This window comes from Mus pahari, chromosome 15, assembly GCF_900095145.1.
Source record: "Mus pahari chromosome 15, PAHARI_EIJ_v1.1, whole genome shotgun sequence".
Lineage (NCBI taxonomy): Eukaryota > Metazoa > Chordata > Mammalia > Rodentia > Muridae > Mus > Mus pahari.
In genome coordinates, this window is record NC_034604.1 from 72,075,436 (window position 1) to 72,098,002 (window position 22,567).

The 22,567-nt window shown below is 45.1% G+C and overlaps 1 protein-coding gene across 1 annotated transcript in view; it reads right to left on the bottom strand.

Annotated features, from left to right (window-relative positions):
- The window catches only part of Setbp1 (SET binding protein 1), a 356,761-nt gene that overhangs the window by 329,478 nt on the left and 4,716 nt on the right, over window positions 1-22,567 (bottom strand). Inside the window, exon 2 of the mRNA XM_021214418.2 lies at window positions 4,162-4,791. Coding sequence (XP_021070077.1) covers window positions 4,162-4,626 — 465 coding nt within the window. The 5' untranslated portion in view covers window positions 4,627-4,791. The remainder of the gene's footprint in view (window positions 1-4,161; window positions 4,792-22,567) is intronic.

The following is a 22,567-nucleotide window of genomic DNA, read 5'->3' on the forward strand; positions in this document are numbered from 1 at the left end:
CCCTCAGAAAAGTTACAGTAGGGATCCAAATAGGCAGGGCCGCTTAGCAGCCCAAGGAGTGTAGCTGGGACACCCCCACCCCTTTCTCTTGCTGTTGAACTTAGACTGGAGTGGCTAATCCCGTCCTCACACGGAGCTGCTAAACTCTGAGCTGAGAGAACCTTCAGGTCTACCACTGCTGGAGTTGCTAGTCTCATGTGCGTTTTTGAACCTGAACTTGTCTCTCGAGATTCATCTTCATGTTCTCTGTTGTTTTGATTGACTGGCATGCAGGGAAGCCAGAGTGAACAAAAGTCACCGTGTCACTGACTCAAGTGACTGTAGGACTCAACAGTCGCTCCGCAAAGCCCCAGAAATATGTTCTGAGCATCCAAACCCACCAGACACAGTTTACACACTCTCCATGAACCAACTATCATGAACCCTCTGCTGAAGGCCATCTGGACCTCCATCCTCGACCACTGTGCTGGTTTTAAAAAAACGCCATTAGCCTTCAGGCCGTGAGACACTCTTTTTGAGTTCTTCCATTGGAGTGAGTATGTTTCGTCACCGTCCACAAATGCTCTCTACTTTGGAGGGCTAGTCCTAGGTTTGAAATTCGAAAAGAGAATACTACAGAGTATTGAGCATGGGTCTCGTCGTCGTCGTCATCCCAAAGCTGTAGACCATGGCGCCTAGGAACACAGTAAAGAAGCCACTTGTAAGGGGTAAGCCACATGACTAGTTTCCCAGGGAGCTTTCTTTTTCTGAAACAATCACACGGGACGCAGTCTAAGTTCTCTTTGCTTGAGGCTGTCAATCACCTGAATAAACTATTAATCCCTACGCTTAAATATAAAAGAACATACCAGAACAATCCACTTCTCTCTGCCTCCAGACTTGAACCCCAAGACACTCAAAACCAACCCAAAAGAAACACAACACTTGCAGTACTGGATCCTGTCTCTCAGTTTGTTAAATACTGTGGGAGGTGAGGCAATTGTGCGTCGGTTCATGAAGTTAGAAAGTGATGTAGGCTGAGTTTCCTCAATTGCCTTGTCCTTTATTTACTAAGAGACAGAATCGGTAGAACTGGAGTTTAGCAAGACTAGCTGTTCAGAAAGCCCAGGCCACCTTCCTGTTTATACCTCCTCTGTGCCAGGATTACAGTTATGCCAGACACATTTATTATCATTATTTATTATTATTATTATTATTATTGTTGTTGTTGCTGTTGTAGGTTCTAGGATCCAAAGTCAGATGATTACATTTGCACGAGAAGCACTTTACTGACTAAGCTTAGTCAATACTTTAAGCTCTACAGGCCAGCGTCAAGGCCCAGCCCTACCATTGCACTAATAAAGCAGTCACAGACAAAATGTAATCAAGTGGACTTGGCCTCACTCCGTTAAAACTTTATTTATGGACACTGAAATTTGAATTTCAAAGAAGTTTAACATACTTCAAAATATTTCTCTTTCTTTGATTTTTTAAAAAAATCTTTTTAGAAATGTAAAAACCAATTTTCATGTGTGTGGGCTGTAGAAAAACAGGAAAGGGACTGAATTTGGCCCACGGGCTGTGGTTGCCAACCCTTGCCCAATGTCAGAACGCGCATCCAAATGCCCTCAAGAAAACATCTCCACCCACTCAAGGACCAGGTCCACGTGGCCTCTTGGCACTTCCCAGAGTTCCTAGGGGCAGCCCTGTGCCCACATCTTCAGAACAGGGTTCACATCTCCAAGAGATGACAAAGACCGGATATCAGGAATAGATACTGATTAGTATTTACAAGACACCATCTCCAACTTTTCCCTGTCCCTGACAGTTGTTGTATATCTCTAATTTATTGTCAGTAAATTCTGCAAGTTCCACCACTGAATTTTTCCATACAAAATACGGGCAAGCTTTCCACACAGACCCTCAGCCTCAGCGTTTGCTTGGTCTCTGCAAAATGATGACAGGCATCTGAAGACCAAGAAAGTCAGTACCCTAACCCAGTAGAGATAAGAGATTGTTCTTGCCATATATCAAGGAATTACAACCCCATGCTAATAACTTTATTCGTTCACTCCTGGAAAGTAACAGCTTTCAGAGTGACTACATGAAGAGGAGACAGAGAGACACAATATGCAGCCACTGTCTAGGAACTGAAACATTTTGCAAGCTCCTCCATCACAGTGACATCATAAAACGTTACTGTGCATTGGAATCCCGCCCCCTTCGCTTCCACTCCTTCCAACTGGGAGGCATAAAAATGCTTACCACATGAGGCAAACCACATGTTCAAATAAGGGATTTCATCTTTCTAACAAAAACACTCTGCTTCCTCATCCACACTTCAGTTTAGACTAAATTTGGGGTTGAACCCCCAAACTGTGAGCTGCTACTCAAATTCCAGTATGGTGGAAATGGAGAGGAAGTAATCACCATAGTTACGGCTTTCAGGAACCCCCTCAACACGCACACACACATGCACACACACATGCACACACACATTGACTTATACACACATGTTCTCACAGACACACACTCACACACTGACTCACATACAATACACACACACACATGATACTCACACATGTGTGCACACACGCTGACACACACACACACTCACACACACATTTCAACAGCACATCAAGAACTGGGCTACCTCAGTGGTCAGAAACAACAAGTACTCATTTTCAAATCTAAGACACACAACTCCAAAGCAACAATGTCACTTTATAAGTGACTCAAAAGTTCCTGTCAGGTATGAAGATAACCTTTGTTTTCAAAACAGAGAACTCATTAACCACTGCAAAGTTGTAATGGGAGGAGGGGAATGCGTGACCCAGATGCTCGGGCAAATGAAGCCAATGTTTACTCCTCCCTGTCCCCAAATACTAATGTAGCAGGGAATCAAGTGTCCTGATTTCCTGGTTTTGGGGCTTCTGGATGAAGACTGTTCAGTTTAAATACAGGGCAAGCTTGTTGCGAGACAACTGTGAGCAGCTGTGGAGTTTGAGAGATGCTTCTGGCTCACAGCTTTGACTTTTAATGCAAAATATCAGGAGAGCACCTGGCCGGAGGGCCAACACAGCTCTGTGGTAAAGAAGCAACATGACTTCTGCTCAGCTTTTTGAATGAGTACCACGAAGCTTACAAGACTACCAGTGACAGGGGCGTTCCAGAACACTATCATACCACTTTAAGTTCTTATACCAATCTAGTACACATAAATTAATTATACATCAGTGAAAGGCAGAACCTGATTAAAACTTATCACCTGAACCAAAAAACTTTGTCAACTAAAATCTCTTTCAGATCCATGCCAAGGCCACCTAGATTCCTGAAGGCTAAAGCTTTCTATCCTGGGCCTGTCTTCTGCTATCACAGGCTGAGTACCACACCCACCCCCCAGAAGGAAGTGCACTATAATTCTACACGCATGCAAAGTAATACAATAAAATATGGATCCAACCATTCCCAAGGAACTGATCCTGCCAAGCACCTCTGTCTGCATGCCTATGTTTAACATCTGGTGGGAAAGTGGACCAGACTCATTCAACCCAGAGCCTTAAAGGTTCACCATGTCTCAGATAGTAGCTCATCCATTCAGCTGTACCACAGACCCTTCCCTTCCCTAGGATCCTCTTCTAATATAATATAATATAATATAATATAATATAATATAATATAATCTGATGGTGTGCTTTCAGGATGACCATCTCTGGGTCACAGGGAAGACTCCATCCAAAGGAAACAGGGCTTTCTCAGAGCATTCACCTCCGAAAGAACTACAACACTAATAACTGAAACCAAAAGTTAGTTGTGACACTTCTTGGCTGCTCTGATTGACCAACTAGGAAAACAAAACAAATGTCAAAACAAAAGCGAAGCAAAAAGTACTTCAAGCTTTTGCAAGACTTGGCTGACCTGACCTGTGGGCTATTTCCTAATGAGCAGGATGTGTTCCCAGATCATAATTCCCTAGTAGCTTATGTTTCCTAGGTGAGTATAAAATATAATGATAAACTCAACATTATACTATATCAGAGACTTGGCTGTGGCCCTACATATTCCATCAAAGAGGCTGGTGATTCAAAAGAAAATACATTGAAAAATAAATAGACTTAAAAGTTGGTGACAGAATAACAAAAACCAGAAACAAAGCCAAACTTGCAAGACGCGGTCCCCTACCTTCTTTTTGGAGTGGTTTCTTTCTTCTTCCTTTGTCGCTTTGCTATTTTTCCCAGTACGGGACACCTTCTGGTCCCCAGACTGCTTTATGGTGATCTTGATCTCAGGTGGGCAAATATAGTTCTCCAGGTTTTTGGGGGGTTTCTTAGCCCGCTTTGTGGTCTGAATCTTCAGCTTTAAGCTCCCCTCAGTGAAGTTGGCCTCCTTGATGGAGAACTCCTGCTCCTCCAAACCGTCTCCGGCCACCCATTTCTCACTGTCTGCATTAGAATTGCAATCCACATCTTGTCCTGAGCCCATTTCATCCTCCTCCTCTGGCTCCATGCGTTCTCCACCCACAGAGATGCCTTTCAAGGGCTCTCCTGAACAGCCAGGAGCGGGTGGGGACCTGGATGAGGAGCCCTGAAGGAATTCCGACTCACTCCCTCTTTGCCGGCAGCTGCTTAACATTTCCCTGGGCTCCATGATAATCCTACAGTCTTCAGGAGTTCTCAGGACACGAAAGGGATGAAGGGGAGCAGAAAGGATCAAAAGAGAAGAAACCCAAAATTCCAAGAACCAAGTCGTCCAGCTGTTGAGTTCAGCGTTCCAAGAACGGAGATGTGGCGAAGTCCTCAGAACGGATCAGATCTGCAATTGAGAGAAGCAGAGAGGTAATTGGCTATGGTAGGAAAGAACCAGACCCCAAGATATCCAATGTCAGCTTCCCATGTGCCTACAGTATCAGAAAATCCATTCGAATTGTGCATAACCAAACTGAATTACACCAGAGCACAGGGGAACCCAACAGGCCCCAGGCCATCAGGATGGATGGGTTACTGTTATTTTTTTATGGCTTCAGGTCCAATAATAAAGACCTGTGAGTCCTGAGCCCGGCACAGCTGGAGGTTTCTTACTTGAAGCCACAGCAGACTCCATGACTCCAACCACAATGACAGGGCAATCTGGATGCTGACACAGGCCGGGGGGTGGGGGTGGGGGGGGATGTATCTAGGGAATTTGTTTTATCACTAAACTCTTCCATTTGAGGAAGAGTTTTGCAAACTGAGAAGAGCTGCCCCTCCCACCCCTCTATGGGAAGGACATCACTGAGCCCACTCCTGGCTGTTTGTGATCACGTGTCATTATGGAAACCATACATTATTCCCAGGACTCAAAATTTTCTAGTTTTTGTTATTGCTGGTTTGTCCTATTTGCTTTGTCTTTTGTTCTGTGAGACAGGGTCTCATTCTGTAGCCCAGAATGGCCTGTAGCTCATGCTAAACTCTGTAATGTGTGGCAGTACTCCTGACTCAGCCTACCAAACTCTGAGAATCTCCATGTGAGCCTCATGGCAAGCTATCTCGTAAACTTGGGTGTGAGAATTGATAAGAAAACCAAAACATTTCCATAGGAAATCACGAATAACCCGGGGATTAACGTAAAACAGACTTTAACATGTTTCATCAACAGAAACACGAGGCATTTAATCATTTCCATTACTTATATAAAATAGCTATTTGTACAATTTGTGACCTTCCCTTTTGTTCCTTAGATGAAAGGTTATTATGTCCACAGAACAGAACAGCAGAACAAAAGGGAGAGGGAAGCAACATTCCACAAGCTGTGGAACATGTCAGGCCTCCCCACTAGCATCTTCCTTCCAAGATGAAAAGAAAAAAAAAATCAGGTTTTCTCCAGATAATCACAGGATGAGTCAACTATGGCTTGTACTCACCCCATCACTCCATTCCCTAGTTCTAACACTTGATTGCAAAAGCCAAAGGCAAGGCCAGATGTCTATCTGTAAGAGGAAGCCTTCTGTCCCTGTCCCAGAGGGAAACCACAATATCTTCCTAATTTAAGAATAAGATTTCTCAGAAAATTGGACATAGTGTTATCCTGAGGACCCAGCTATATCATTCCTGGGCATATACCCAGAAGATGCTCCAACTTGTAATAAGGACACATGCTCCACTATGTTCATAGCAGCCTTATTTATAATAGCAAGAAGCTGGAAAGAACCCAGATGTCTCTCAACAGAGGAATGGATACAGAAAATGTGGTACATTTACACAAACAATGAATTTATGAAATTCGCAGACAAATGGATGGAACTAGAAAATATCATCCTGAGTGAGGTAACACAGTCACAAGAGAACACACATGGTATGCACTCACTGATAAGTGGACATTAGCCCAGAAGCTTGGAATACCCAAGATACAATTCACAGACCACATGAAGCTCAAGAAGAAGGAAGACCAAGTGTGGATACTTTGGTCCTTAGAAGGGAGAACAAAATACCCATGGGAGGAGATACAGAGACAAAGTGTGGAGCAGAGACTGAAGGAAAGACCATCCAGAGACTGCCTCACCTGGGGATCCATCCCATACACAGTTACCAAACCCAGACACTACTGTGGATGCCAACAAGTGCTTGCTGACAGAAGCCTAATATAGCTTTCTACTGAGAGGCTCTGCCAGTGCCTGACGAATACAGAGGTGGATGCTCTCAACCAACCATTGAAATGAGCACAGGGTCCCCAATGGAGGAGCTAGAGAAAGGACCTAAGAAGCTGAAGGGATTTTAGCCCCATCTAAGGAACAACAATATGAACCAGTAACCCAGAGCTCCCAGGGACTAAACCACCAACCAAAGAGTATATATACATGGAGGGACTCAAGGCTCCAGCCACATATGTAGAGCAGGATGGCCTTGTTGGACATCAATGGGAGGAGAGGCCCTTGGTCCTGTGAAGGCTCGATGTCCCAGTGTAGAGGAATGCCAGGACAGCGAAGTGGGAGTAGGTGGGATGGTGAGCAGGGGGAGGGGAGATGGGATAGGAGGTTTTCAGAGGGGAAACCAGGAAAGGGGAAAACCTTTGAAGTGTAAATAAAGAAAATATCTAATAAAAAGTTCAGAAAAAAAAAAAGAATAAGGTTTTATTACTTCTGAGCCTTCCTTCTTACATAATAAGTGAACACTCTCCCTCTTACTAGCAGGGAACACTCTACACACTGTCAGTGTCCACCTACGAGCTCAACAGCTTAAAAAACTGGTCAGCAACTATGCCTACCAAGTGTGCCCCATGAGGCTTGTAGGGACACACTGAGAACAACCAGGAACTGGGACCTGGCAGCTGAGTATGTGTCATCTGTCTATAAAACCAGCACGTTCTTGGTCAGTACCCTGCTAGAAAGCCAGAGGAGGAAGCAGCTAAGGGAAGAGAGCTCCATACGAGGCATGCATCGAGGAGAAGCCCAGAAACATACTCAGATCCTAGAAGTGGCTCAACTCTGCACACAGGCACGCTTCTAAGAAGCTTCACTCTGAGGGAAAATCAGCAGTGCATTTTTCCTCTGAAAGTGATGAGTGTGCCCCAGTAAAATCACGAGCACCTTTGCTGTGCCTACAAAGAAAAACACTAAAGTGTGACTTGCAACTCAGGAGGATCGACAAGACTGTGTATCTTCCTTCCTTTGTTGGAGAATTGGTTTGAACAACATGACACTTATTTAAAAAATAAAATCTGAAGTCTTTATCTCCAGTATGCCCATGTTCCTATATTCTTCAAACCTCCTATTTTCTAAAGAGTCACACTTAAGTCAACTGTGGTGCTAAATGCCTGTTTCCCCCAACATCTGGGAAACTGTGGCAGGAAGATCACAAGTTCAAAGCCAGCCTGGCCTACAGAGTGAGTTCAAGGACAGCCAGGACTATACAGAGAAACCCTGTCTCAAAACAAACAAACAAGCAAAGGTCTTATCAAGCCAACATCCATTGATTCTACTCTTATCAGGGGCACATACTCCAGTGTCACCCTAACATATCAAGATGCCTTAAGACAAGGCCTTGTTGATAGCAGGGAGAGTCCAATAGGCAGTAAGGCAGTAAGCTTCCCTCCATCTACATCCCATCTCCAAACACACTGGAAGCAAATTTTTTTCCCCTAAGGACAACAGCACCCAAGGTTTATCCCCTTAGGCGGGAATCACCAACATTATGCTTTAATTTCTCAGTAGCTACCCACACAATTACCCTCAGGCACAAATACCAATGCAGGATGTAAAATAAGGCATAGACTTCCTCAGATGCACTTAGCAATCCACCCAGACTTCAAACCAGGGCGGGCAGATCCTGTGAGGAGATGAAAGAAGAAGAAACACCAACTACAGATGAGCGGACAGGCTCTGAAGTGGGTACGTAATTACTAGGAAGAAAGCATCTCCCGTTTGAAAACGGTTTGCTTGAGATTTTCATATATTTAACTGCATGAGTCAGTAACTATTTAGATATGGTAATAAGAGATCCATAAAAATAAAGATCCAATTCAACGATTGTTTCTCAATTCCTCTAAAGAAGAGCACACCCTTGATGAGAGATTTGGAAAGCATCTCTGAAGAAGGCTACACTGTCAGCCTAGGAAATCTCCAAGATCTCTTTCTGAGAAATTAGGCAACTATTAAAGAACTATTAAAGAAGAAAGGCCCTGGTGTGGGTGGGGCATAGGGTGATGGGTCATTTGTTAACCTGTCTGTCCCAGAAGCAAGAGAATCTGAATGAAGGTCTCCAGAACCCACTTCAGAACAAGATGGCTTGCTTGTCATTTCAGGAAGTATAGTTGGGATTCCCAGGAGCAAGCTGGCTACGGAGACCAATGATATCAAAGTCAAGCCTCCACATTTGCATGTAGGAGGGGATGTATGCATGCAAGTGAGCCCCCCCCCACACACACACATACACACACACAAACTATCTACATGCAATCATGCCACACTTAACTACCCATTAAAAAAGAACAAAAAGGAGGAGGAGGAGAATGAAGAGGAGGAGGAGGGAAGAAGAAAGAACATAGAGAGAGCAGACAGTGCAGTCCAAGGCACCAGGACCATGTAGGAGGATGCTAAGGAGAGAGCAAACCGATGTTGGCTAAGGGTGTGGCACTCAGTGGGACCGGTGAGAAGGCTAGCGAGTAAAAGGTTACCGCTGGGTCGTGAAGTCCTTGGGTGACAGATTAGTGAGATTTGGATGTCATCTTTCAAGTAATGGGAAGTCACCAGGGGAACGAAAGCCATCGAAGCTCGGTTTTAGGGCAGTGCAACCCTCCTGTCATGCCAGAATTAGGAAACCTGGTAGGAAACAGATAGTTGCTGCTGCTGAAATCGGAGGGTGCTTTCTTGAGGACCAGTGAGAGTTTGGCGTGTGGTTGGAGTCTCTCCTAACAAGCACTCTAGACAAAATGAGAAGGTCATTACTCATAGCCCCTAGCTTCCCAAGGATCCATTCACACCAGACACCCTGGTCTCATACTGAGTCTCATCTCAGACCATACTAGCTACTGAGTTAACAGCTGTCTACTCAGCCCAAACCGGACTCCACAGAGCTCTCTCTGCACTAAAACAAAAAACAAACAAACAAACAAACAAAAACAAACAAACAAAAACCAAGCCAAACAGACCCTGAGCTGTACAGGGTTCCCTGTCTCCGATGCAGCACAAGTTGCCTCCCACAACTGTAGGTTACTCCCCAGTGTGTCTATCTCTCTGGGTAACAGCGCTCACTAGCCGTTCAGAGTTACATCTCACCCAGCTGTATAGATTGCCTCTAAGTGTCAGTCTTGTATTGTCTTCTGGTTGTTTTGAGCAAGTAAATCTTATTTTTCTAATTCAACAGCAATTCATTCAGAGGCTGAGGCCAAGCACCGCTGAACAACGCTCACGTTCACCTCCACGGTGACTTGGAGTACTTGGTTTCTAGAAGTTCCTTCTGGATGAAAATGTATTCATCTCTGACAGCAGTTCAAAGCCCTTCTCCCACATTAACTCCACCCACCCAGGAAGCCCCAGTCAAATTTCCTGCCAATCCTGGGGATGGTGATCCAGACCCTGGGCCCTCATCAACCCCAGTACCTTAAAAACCTACACTAGAAGAGCTTTCAAAAGCACAGAACAAAGAAACCTAACCTATCTGTTGACTTCCCCAGCCCACAAGGCTGCTGCTCATCAGACGCCCCAGCAAATACCTGCCCGCCTACACACACACACACAGAGTTTTGTGGCGAGTCTGGAGATGACTGACTGCCAGTCCTCCTGTGAAAAGCCCCTGCCAACACACACATGTGAGCAGAGTCACGCACTCAGAGATGGGGGAGCCCCGGCAAGGCGAAGGCATCTTGACCTGTTCCCCCATTCCTGCAATCAGCGGCTGGCTCAGAGAGGCCAGCAGGAGCGCACAATGGACACTCTATGCTTGGTTCCCTGCCTCCAGTGCAACACAAGCTGGCTCTTCTGGGGCTGCGTGCAGGGCTGTCCATGCGGAGATGAAAGGTTGCTTAGGAAATAAGTCTTCAACAGGTCCGAAGAAGCAGTAGAGAAAGGAAAAAGATAGCAGAGTCTTAGAACGCTCGATGAGACCAGAGTGCAGCAATGAGGTCTCTACCCACGGCTCTGGCATTCAAAGGCAGTGAGATGCTAGCCACTCTAAGTGCCTCATCCCACACTTCCTCAACAAGGAGGGAGCACTCCCCACTATGCAGTTTTAGTATGCGCCGCCATAGGCCTACAGGGACACTTCAAATTGAACAGTTTGAACCCACAGCAGTGTTTCTGTAGTGCTCAGGGAAAACCCACACGGCTAGATGGAGCTCGTACTCAGGGGAGTCCTAAACAGTATATCCCCCCGCTCCCTTCCACAGCCGAAAATACAGAGATTTTTCCTGTCTCAAGAATACGCTCCACCTGCCGCCCGGGAAACTCGTACTTATTCTGAGCCTGTAGGAAATAATGTCAATTCTGAAGGTGCACAAACTGAGCCAGGGTGCCAGTGGCCAGTCCCGCAATTGGGCTTTCCTCAAGCTCCCAGGTACTGTATGGGCTGGGGTTTGAGAGCCACGTCTTCAGACCTTCCGTTCTGTACACTTTGCTCACCGGTGCCTTGACTACAGGGTCTTCCTAAGCTGCATTTCCAAGTATCTTCCCCTTATAACACTTCTTAGTCTCTTGATAATAGGCACCCACTGCATTTGAACCATTCGCCATCCCAGGGCCCAGCACAGCCTCAAATACAAAACAGGTATTCAAGCAATGTATTGGAATGACTAGATGCATGAAAAATTGTGCTTGGCTTCTCAGATTCACCTACCTCCCTTGCTTGCGTGGCTCCCAGATCCCCATCTACATACTGGCCATTGCCACCCGGACTAATCCTTTCCAAATTTACAATATGGCAGAAACCGGCAAAGTCCTTAGCACAGGCAACAGGAGTCAAAAGATATGGGGCTTATGGGCCATATCTCTATGGGCTTCCTTCTGCCTCAGGAACTCTCATGAGACCCCTACCAACCTTAGTGGCTCAGGGACAGTATGGAAGAGTGCTGCCTTTCTTACCTCCCTCATTGGGGCCTAGTTTTCGTGGACTTGTTGATAGTTAACCACTATGCTTTTTATGTTAAAATAAGCTTTTCCAAAGGACACACACCTCACGAGATTTTAAAGGCACACAGGAGGAAAGGCAGGCAGGGTCCCACTTCTCATTCTCCCCTGCCTCCACCCTCAGAGCTCCCTAGCCTTCGGTGCAAAGTGCCCCAGCATCAGGGACTCCTTCCATGTTTGCAGGTGGAAAGAACGAGCCTGACTCTGTCGTTCTCGGGTCACGACCTCTTCCTCAAAACCCCTCACAATATCTGCCAGCATTTGAAAAACTAGAAACATGGAAGTTGGCAAGGCGTTGCCTTTTTTCTGGGTAGAAAACATGTTTACGGGTTGTTTCATGGTGTGTTTGGTGTGGTTCTCTCTCCCCTGTAGCCATGTAGATCATCTCCAGCTCACAGATGCCACTCACAAATTATTCTCCCAGCTATTTCTTTCCATTTAATGATCTGGGCTTCCAGATTCTTATGTTTAGCTTAGGATTCTTCTCTCCATTCTACTCCCCAATACCTGTCTATTTTCTTTCTCTCTCTTTCTTTCCTTGCTTCCGCTCTTCCTTCTTTCCTGTGTGCTATATTTTTTCGCCTACGCTCACCTCCTGTGGTTGGAGACACCCTCCTTGTCAGATGCTAAGAAGAGAATGTCTGACTTTGGAAATAGAGGTAGTTTAGTATTCATTGTTTTTGTATCTGCTAAAGGTATCCATGGATGTCACAGCAAATTCCCATGAATCTCTGCACACACCCGAAATCCTCCTCCTGCCTCTCCGAGGGAAAGGCAAAATGAGATCAAATGTCTGTCTTCTGATTTGTTCCCATCTGGACTCTGTTTCTGTGCTTCTGGGAGATATAGCATGCCCTTCTTGGCACTTCCTACATCACTGAGGCCTGGGTCACTGTTAAGTTTTACCTCGACTTGCCCCACTAGACACTAAGAGCTTTGAAGGTAACACTTGAGCCTGTTTCAAGTACCATGCTATCCCCAGTGTCAGCCATAGTCCCTAACACATGGAGAGGGGCCCTGAGTTCTCTATGAAGTGAATGCTGAAGGAACAGCAGTGTCAAAGCACAGCCAGCCAGTCACACTGTGACTTGTAGTGCCTGTAGCTCTGAGTGATATTTCTTGAAATCTTTCCTGCTGCCAAAATTCCTGGAATAAATGGTCCATAACCACTGTAAATGGATCCAGTGACCCAACACATACCTGGCTCTCAATCAGCAAGAGCAAAGATAACCCCAGACCACAGTTTGCTGATGCTGCGTGTATGTTTGCAAGTTCACAGCAAAGGATGAAGCCCCAACCCAGGAGCTTCTTCTTGGTGCTCTGCACACCTGTGAGGTACACTCCAAGTCACATTTACCTCCTCCAGGAAGTACTGTTTGCTTTTCTCACACAACACCTCTTCGAGCCAAAGCTTCGGAAATCCCTTGACATACATTACTACTCTACAAAAGGCCTTTAGTTCTACTAACTTGAGGGCCTTTCTCATTTCTACAGATTTAGCTCTAAGTTATCTCAAGAACTGGGTCAAGTTTGACCTCCATATAGGAGACTAGCTAAATTCACTTTTATCTTTACTCATTGAATACACTTGCACGCACACACACACACACACACACACACACGGGGGGGGGGAGCAGGGGGAAAGACAGAGGAAGAGACAGAAACAGAGAGACAGAGACAGACAGATAGCAGGGGTCTTCTCAATCCCTTGAATATCATCATCAAAACACTTGACAAACTGCTTCAACATTTCAATATTATCTACCTTGCCTACAGGATTGGGGTCTCTATAATGCAGGAACAGTGTTTCGAGTGGGCCACTGCACATTTCAGAGCACAGTGAACATAAGGGAAACTTGTCCAATAGGAGGTGGTCCAAAGCTACGCTTCTCCTTGAAAAGAAGAGTGGACGAAGCGGGGACTGGGGTCAGAGGCTCAGGCCACTTAGCTGCTTTCCCATCAGTAACTGTATTCGGTGAGGCATTTTTAAGCCATTCAAGTCTCATTTGAAAAGTGGGTAATAATCCTACCTCAGGGGCTTCTAGAAGAAGTAATTGAAGATTAAATATTAAATGAGATCATAATTACCTGGGATCACCTTAGTAAATGCTCACATTTTTTGTTAAACTTGACTTGGTCCCCTGGAATGTGTCAGCCAAGTTATAAATTGGCTAAGTGTTGCCTTCTCTTCTCAGATGCCGAGAAAAGCCCTGTGGCCCAGGGGTTAGAACCCAGCCTTCTCCACACTCACACATAATAGAAAGCCCAGCCAGCTAGCTGAGATTAAACATGCTAACTTGGGCATTCTGCTGTTCTTTATTGACGGCCTGTCTCATAGAGGAAATATCACTGGACTCAACCAGAAAGCTCCCCTATCTTCAGAGAATGGGTAAGTAGAGGCCATGAAGTGAGCCCCTTACCCTCTTCCAGCCTGGCATTGCTACGTACTGAACCTTGTCTGCTTAGAAACCAGAAGGTCTTAAAAGGCGGGACTGGTGTTTTCCCTTGCTTCCCTGGCTCCTGTTAGCTCACCAGCTCTGCCTAAGTGGGATGAGATGAGCCCAGACTTGAGCCAAGAACCTCATCTTGTGCTCTGGAACTCAGTAAGGGGACAAATCTGCATCATGGGCTTGAGAGGAGACACACTGTTCACTACGTTCTGATTTTAGCCACCTTCTCACAATGGCAACAATAGCATGGGTCTCAGGGACTGGTTTCAGGGACCCATCCTCAAGTTCGCCTGCTCAGGTCCAGCAATAGCAATCCTACATGTTGTCACTATTCCTCCATGGGGTTAGGGAAAGAACACTATCACAGTCAAAGGACTGGCTGGGTCCTTACGGTGATTACCACTTCAGTCCATCTGCAGCCTCTGATGCCATAATCCTGTCCTTAATGTAAACTTTATACACACATAAAACAAAGACTCAGGAAGGGTTCTGATACATTCTAGTGTAGTGAAGAATAAGATTTTGGTCAATCCCAAGGCTCCGGCCACATAGGTGGCAGAGGGTGGCCTTGTTGGACATCAGTGGGAGGAGCGGCCCTTGGGCCCGAGGATGTTTGATGCCCCAGTGTACAGTAATGGGGGGGGGGGGCTGGGAGGGGAGAAGGCTGGAGTGGGTGAGTGGGTTGGAGAGCACCCTCACAGAGGCAAGGGAGGGGGATGGGATAGGGGCTTCCAGAGGGGAGACCTGGGAAGGGAAAAACATTTGAAATGTAAATTTAAAAATTATCCAATTTTTAAAAAAGGAAAAAAATAAAAGAAAAAAAAGATTTTGGTCAACAACAGACTTCCTATGTGGTAGTGGTCCCATATAGCTGTTATGTAGCAGAAAATGTATCACTTAGCAAAAATGTATCACCTAGCAATGATGCCATCATTGTAGTAGTAGTAGTAGTAGTAGTATCATTATCATTGATATTATTTTAGATTTTTGAGACAAGATTTCGCTGTGTAGCCTTGGCTCACCTGGAACTCACAGAGATCAACCTGCTTCTGCCTCCTGAGCACTGGGATTAAAGGCATGCCCCACCAGCTGCCCAGCTTCATAGTAATATTATAGTTCATGATATTACTCATACTTTTAATGTGACCCAGCATGAACACATCTACTCCAGTGCCATTTACACAATTTTACATCATAAAACATTATGTATTTTACATAAAACATAGCTGTAATCATGAAGGGCTATACCACTAGTTCCCGTCTCTTTCTATTCTACACCCTAATTGACTGCATCCTTTCTGATTATAGAAAGTTTGCTATGAAGCTGTATGTCACAGAAGTCCCAGTCTTCTCACAGATCTATCTCCTGAAGGCAGTCAGAGGCCTCCTTCCATGATGTTTACCTTCTGGCCTCTAGGTTTATACAAGTCCACACCCTGTTGTTCATTCAACTACCAAAGCACCTACCAATGCAGTTCTCAGAAACAATGTGTCCACATAGTATTATATATATGATTACTGTCTTATAATATAATATGATCCATTTAAAATACAAAGACAAACCAGCTTTTTATCAAATGCCCATACTTGCTTCTACTCCGAGGACTACACCTGACTCGCCACATCCCATCCCATCTTCAGTACCAGATTTCTCGTCTGTCATCTCATTCCCTACACAGATTCTTACAGAGCAAAGAAAGAACACATGCACAATGGTATCAGAAGAGATGGATCGTGGTAGACCTGTTAGAGATGACTGTGATCACAGTGTTTCCTATCCAAGAAGGGAATGGGGAGCCACAATGTAAAGATGCTCCTTGTATCCCTTGGGTGTAGCATCTTATGCAGCTATAAATTTTAATTTGATCGAATCCAGACATGTGGCCCCTTTACACATATGAAAACTAAAGTTCAGGGATTGCTGAAATCGCAGAGATAGTCCCTTATGGACCCAAATGTTCTTTAACTGATATTATCACCAAACTCCAAAGAGTCAGCATTAATAATCACTTGCCCTCTGGACATCCACCAGTCACATGTCAAATTGGACTGAAAAGGGCATTTTTTCCTTCTGTAAGAATGACGGGAGCCAACCAAATGAGAGAACACAGATGATGAGTTCCTTAATCTTTCTAGAACGGCCTTCTCCTGTTGACCAGAATGTGGGCCTACGGCAAAGTCTTCATCCCTTCAACCATCAGATTCAGCAGTTCCTTTCTGCACTGTCACTTGAACAAAAGCGTAGTTTGACACAACTTATGCTTCTGCAGTAAAGAAAATGCTAGGCTTTCCATAGAGCTGAACAAATATTCCCTCCATTTCCCTACTTTTGCTACATTTTTCTGAGTATCCTGACCTGCCATTTAAACATCACACTGTTACTGAAACTACTGTCCTTCTCCAGTTATGCATTAAACACCTAAAGAGAACGTTCATGGAGTAGGGTATTTTGTGCCAGAGAAGGGCCAATCCTCAATCCAAATGTTAATGTATTGGTTGTTGTTTGTCCTAAAGACTCTTCTTTTGAATGTCAGACTGCAACGGCCTGGTGATGGGTAGAACCTAGCAGAGGGCAGCATGGTCAGAGGTCAAAGGCCTTCCAAGCTGTGCTGCACTCATGGGCATTTCTGAATTGTACACCCTACTTCCATTCAAGCCTGCACTCCTAGCATTTGGGAAACTGATCTTAGCTCCTCAGATCAGCTGCAAGCACCTAGAGCCTCGAGCCTGCCCATGGCTTCTGCCTTGGTGCCTCCTCTTACAGAGTGCTGTGCTGAGCCAATCTTTCTCTCCCTCGTCTATTCCCACATGGATGATACTCTTAGACTCTGCACAGACCCCACTGAGACCATCCCTTTGTTCTGGTGACACTCAAGTTGCACACACTCTTTGAAGCTTTCTGAGCTCTACCACAGTAGTGGTCCTTGGACTCATCCTGCACACACTTTAATCCTCAATCTGACAGCTTTCTACAGCACATGATTAGTATTTATTTCCTCAAGGTAATTCTCAAGCCATGTGTCTCCTCAGCTCACTCATGTCACTTCATCAAAGGTCCTCTGCCTCTAGGAAAGTCCTCTAACAAACACGTCCCTCTTGAAGCCTTCCCCAACTATACCTCAGCATGGATGACCCAAGTAGCAAAACTCTACTTTGGGAAATGTTTCTTAGTTCAAGAATGATAACTTCCACTTTAACTAGATATGTCTCCCATATACACCATCCTTTCACCAAGGGCAAAAGTACCATCTCACAGCAGACCTTTCCCATCCAAGGGTACCAGGAAGAAAGCCCCATAGAAGCTGTAAGACTAAGACTTAAAAAAAAAAAAAAAAAAAAAAAAAAAACTGTGGCCAAAAACATCTTAAAAGAGCTCTTAAAGATAATGTAATGAGCCGAGAGAAGACCCATGGTATTTTCATGTCTAAACATCCTTTCTGGCTACCTGTGTTATGCTTTTTTTTTGGGGGGGGGGGAAACAAAGGTCATCTTGCTTAAGCAACTACAGGTCATGGGCATAGCCAGGAACAACCAGGAACAACCACATAGAATCTGTCACCCAAGATTTCTTATTCTGCTCCAAGAATATGATCCCTGTCTTAGCTAGGGTTTCCATTGCTGTGAAAAGACAGTATGACCAAGGCAACTCTTCTGCAAGATAACATCTAATCGGGGCTGGCTTACAAGTTCAGAGGCTCAGCCCATTATCATCAAGACAGGAGCATGGCAGTATCCAGGCAGGCATGGAGCTGGAGAAGTTGCTGAGAGCTCTACATCTTGTTCAAAGATGACCAGTAGAAGACTGTCTTCCTAGCATCTGGGAGCAAAGTCTCAGAGCCCACCCGCACACTTCCTCAAGCAAGGCCACTCCTCCTAATAGTGCCACTCCCTGGGCCAAGCATAATCAAACTATCACAATGCCCTACAAGCTCCAACAAGCACTCCTAAGCTACTGTGTGGATCCTTCACATTCAACTGAAACCACCTTTGTATCTCTCCAAGTCCCAAGGAACCCCAAGCATCCCCTTTCCACTAACAGACTGAATTGCTGGTACATAGAGATAATAATAAAATAATAATAATAAAACTTTTTACACAATTCGCTTGCTATTTTTTTCCTTCCAGGTTCCCCCCCAAAGTATTTAGAAGTCCCAGCCTATCAATTGCTTCCATTCTCTTTCCTTTCTAAGCATTGAACAGGACTGCTAACAGATAATCCAGAAAAACTCAGGAGCCTTTCACAGTGCCTTAAGACAAAAGTTCATTTCCCTGATTCCACCCAAATCCAACAGTGGAGAAAAAGGTGGCTTTGGGTTCCTTCTGAGCCCACAGCACATACAAAGCAACCCAGTAGCTATTCTAAAAACAAAACAAAACAAAACAAAAAAAAACAAAAACAAAAACCAAACAAAAAACAAAACACACACACAAAAAAAAAAAAAAAAACACAAAATAAAAAACACAAACTTCCAGTGACAGAGCAGGCAAGTGCTATGGGGAAGGAGTGACAGCCCAGAAATAGACACACTGCCCAAGCTTTCAAGATCCTAAGGAGACGCATCCTGAAATGATACCCAGTGTAAATGAGGCTCCTTCCACAGAGATCCCAGCCGCCTACGGGGCACAGGAGGCACAAGCCAAGCCGTCCACAGAGGGTGACTTTGAACTTCTCAGAGTTGACTTTGTACCGTCTCCTTTGTGTCAAATGAGTTATTTCACCAAAGAAGCCAGGCATCAAAAGCAGCACTGGGCCAATTTAACCCTTTGTTTCCTTCCACGTTCCTTTTTGTGGTGTTGCTTCATACTTCCCTTCCCCGTACCCCCTCCCCCTTTCCTGCAAGCTGGTTCTTCTGCTCTAATTGGGGAGATTCTGATTTAATTTACCCCAGGGCACCAACTTCCCCTTCTCTAACTCTTTCAACCACATCCAACACTGAGCTAAGTGCCTTAGTCCTCAGGGGACTGCTTTGGACAGTGTTCATGGTGTCATTAAGTGAGTCTGAGGAGCACTACACTTTAAAGGAAAAGTTTTTAGATCTCTTAGACACCTCTAGCTCTAGAGTCCCAGAATTTCAGACGGACTGCCGGTACCAGTCTTAACCTTTTCCCTGTCCTATAGTAACGCTAAGAATGGCGGGTGAATTGATCCTCACCCATGCTAATGGGTGGTCAGCACAGCCTGAAGTCTACAATGCCAAAAACTGAAAATTCCCTTCCATGTGGCTTTCTGCATCTCCTCTTTCCCTGTGTACTCAGGCCTGCTCGGTTACTAGTGAGCACAGAAGAAGACCAGCTGAAGAGGATGGAACGGTTAAGTGGCAAGAGGATTGTGGGAAATGGGTCATACGGCTGAAAATTTCAGAGAACAACCAAGAGCTACAAGGGACAGAATGGTGAGGACAGTCTAGTGGGCACTTAATAAGCATTTGATTACTGGATGGATGAGTGGAGCCACTGCCTGGAAAGACACCCATGTGGTAATACCACTCATTACCTCCTGGGCATTGAGGGAGAAGCTAATATTGGTGATTTCAGACAGCCAAAACTATAAAAAGCTATTAGCATCACTAGTCGTTACTCACTCCAAGAGGTCCTCCTATGTTGCTTCACTTTACAACCATTTGGTATACTGTCTTAGTCAGGGTTTCTATTCCTGCACAAACATCATGACCAAGAAGCAGTTGGGGAGGAAAGGGTTTATTCAGCTTATACTTCCATACTGCTGTTCATCACCAAGGAAGTCAGGACTGGAACTCAAGCAGGTCAGGAAGCAGGAGCTGATGCAGAAGCCATGGAGGGATGTTCTTTACTGGCTTGCTTCCCCTGGCTTGCTCATTCTGCTCTCTTATAGAACCCAGGACTACCAGCCCAGAGATGGCACCACCCACAAGGGGACCTCCCCCCCTTGATCACTAATTGAGAAAATGCCTCACAGCTGGATCTCATGGAGGCATTTTCTCAACTGAAGCTCCTTTCTCTGTGATAACTCCAGCCTGTGTCAAGCTGACACAAAACTAGCCAGTACAGTATACGTTTAAAAACATTTACTCTTAATCGTCTAACTCTGCATAAATTGTGGGATGTATTCATGCACGAGAAGTCAATCCTGAATAGGTACAGGGCTTTGAGGGGCAAGCTTGCACCTTGCCTGGGTAGGTCTACAGTTAGGGGATGGCAGGGCAAGAAGCATCCAAGACACATGGCTGGATGCCAAGAGTACAACACAGCCCTGAAGTCCTCTGGCAACTGGGAAGAATCAGGCAGAGCTGCTTGGGAGCAAGCAGTGTGTCCTCCCCGAGGAGCCACAGTGGTACCAGCTCTTCTAACAGGTAGATGCTCTGGCTAACCATTTGGGCCACCTTCTGGATTGGAGCTGGTAATGAAAGGAGGGGAGGTGTTAAGGGGGAGGGGTGCAGGGGAGCACCTGCTCAGTATTATCTAGGAAACCCATCTGAAGTGGGTAGAAGCCCTGTATGCTGCTATAAGTGGGGTTTACTGGGGAAAAAAAAAAAAAGAAAGGAAACAAAACTGTATGTAGAAGACTAAGGAAAATCCTGCTAATCCAGGACAAGGAGCACCAGGTGTGATGAGGGAGAAGGGAAAAGGAGCAGAGAAGACTCCAGGAGCCAAGAGAAGAAGAACATTCCAGACTCCATAAAGTTTCCTGGATTAGCAAGAAAAGAGACACTTCTGCTATCAGCACTTTTCTTTAGAGAGATTAGAAGTTCTGTCTTGGGTGGCACTTCTCAACCCCATGGGACCCTGACAGGATGTGTCTCATCCCTGCAGCTGACATCCTTTGCTTTTTCTGCTCCTGATTCTTTACTGCAAGAGAATCCAACTGGACTGGCCACCACGTGAGACTCTGAGTCAAACACAACTTTGGCTCAATGTACATCTAATCATGCAACACGTGCATGGTTGAGTTGAGCTCACCTGATCCATCAGTTGATATGTGTGTACTGGTAAGTTTGTTGAACTACTAGACACAAGAGCTTTATGGTATTCCTTATAAAGTGGGTTGTGGCAATGATAATCTCCCAAAAATCAGTTTCCAAGAGGCAGCACAGAAAATTTCCTAGAGTTCAGGGACAGAAATTATCTGGCGAAATTGCCTAGAGTGATCTAACTCTTATAACCTCTAGGACACAGGGACAGAGACATCTTTATCCCTATGTCCTTGGCTAGTCTACTGAGACCCAAAGAGGCTACGAAAGTTTCAGGGTCATTTCGCCAGGAAGTAATGAGAACCAATCCAGAACAGATCTTGCTACATCAGTTTTGATGCTGATCACATTGACACAGCCCCAGGTCAGCCATTAACTTGTATCATTTCAGGCAACCTAAGCTAACTGTTGCCTTATCTTCTGAGCAGGCATAAATATTTCTTTGGTTTCCTGCGCAAGAAGATCTGAGGGGGGTGGATATGATACGAAGATATTTTTGAAATGAGCAAACTTCTATGCATGTGAAAAGGAACCTTTTGGGTGGAAGAAGTCATATTAGGTCAAGATGATTTTCTGAATAGAGGTCCCACCTTACCCTCTCTCTTGCCTCACTATTTGGGAAGGCTGGGCTCTTGCCCACGTGAGAGTCTACTCAGCATCTTTGTTTGTGTCTTACATGTATGGGCTCTGTATCATAACCTACTAAAGTCCACCACAGTTCTAAGAAGGGGGCAGCTACTTTCTCCTAAGGCCAAGCTGTGGGTCTCGATCCCCTCAGGAGTCACATATCAGATATCCTGCACATCAGGCATTTACATTACAATTAAAAACACTAACAAAATTAGTTATGAAATAGCAATGAAGTCATTGTATGGTTGGGGGATCACCACAGCAGGAAGGACTGTATTCAAGGGGTCGCAACATTAGGAAGGTTGAGAGCCACTGTAAGCGAACCTGTGGGCTTCAGGTCAGATCATAGTCTTCACGTGATGCTAGCTTCAATTGCACTGAGCAGTAAGTCAGCAGTTGCTAGCCTCTAAACCAAAGACTGCTACAAGTACTTCCCTGGCCTTAGACCACACCCTTCAATGGGGGTAGAAACTCCAAACAGGGATATAACAGGGAAGCTGCTCTGCCCAAATCCACGGGATGCATAACTGAAAAGTAGAACAAAGCATGACATTTATCCCATCCTACCTTGATGTGTCTAAAAAGAACATAGAAATCTATTAGGAGATATAGATGAAAATGGTAGTGGGATCTTGGAATGATAATGCAGGTAAGAACCAATTTCATGACTTCCTCTGCTTTCTTTTTAGTATTAGGATTAGGCTAGCCTTCACCTTCACTAAGAGTGCACAGAATTTCACAGATGGTGGCACAGACCTTTAATCCACAAATTTGGGAAGCAGAAGCAAGTGGGTGTCTATGAGTTCAAGACCAGCCTGGCCAACATAGTGAATTCCAGGCCAGCTATGATTTCACGGTGATACCCCATGTATGTGAAAATAACAATAATAACAACAACACAACAAAGGGAAGAAAACTACTCACAAAATAAGAGCTTTGTCCCAACACACACACACACACACACACAC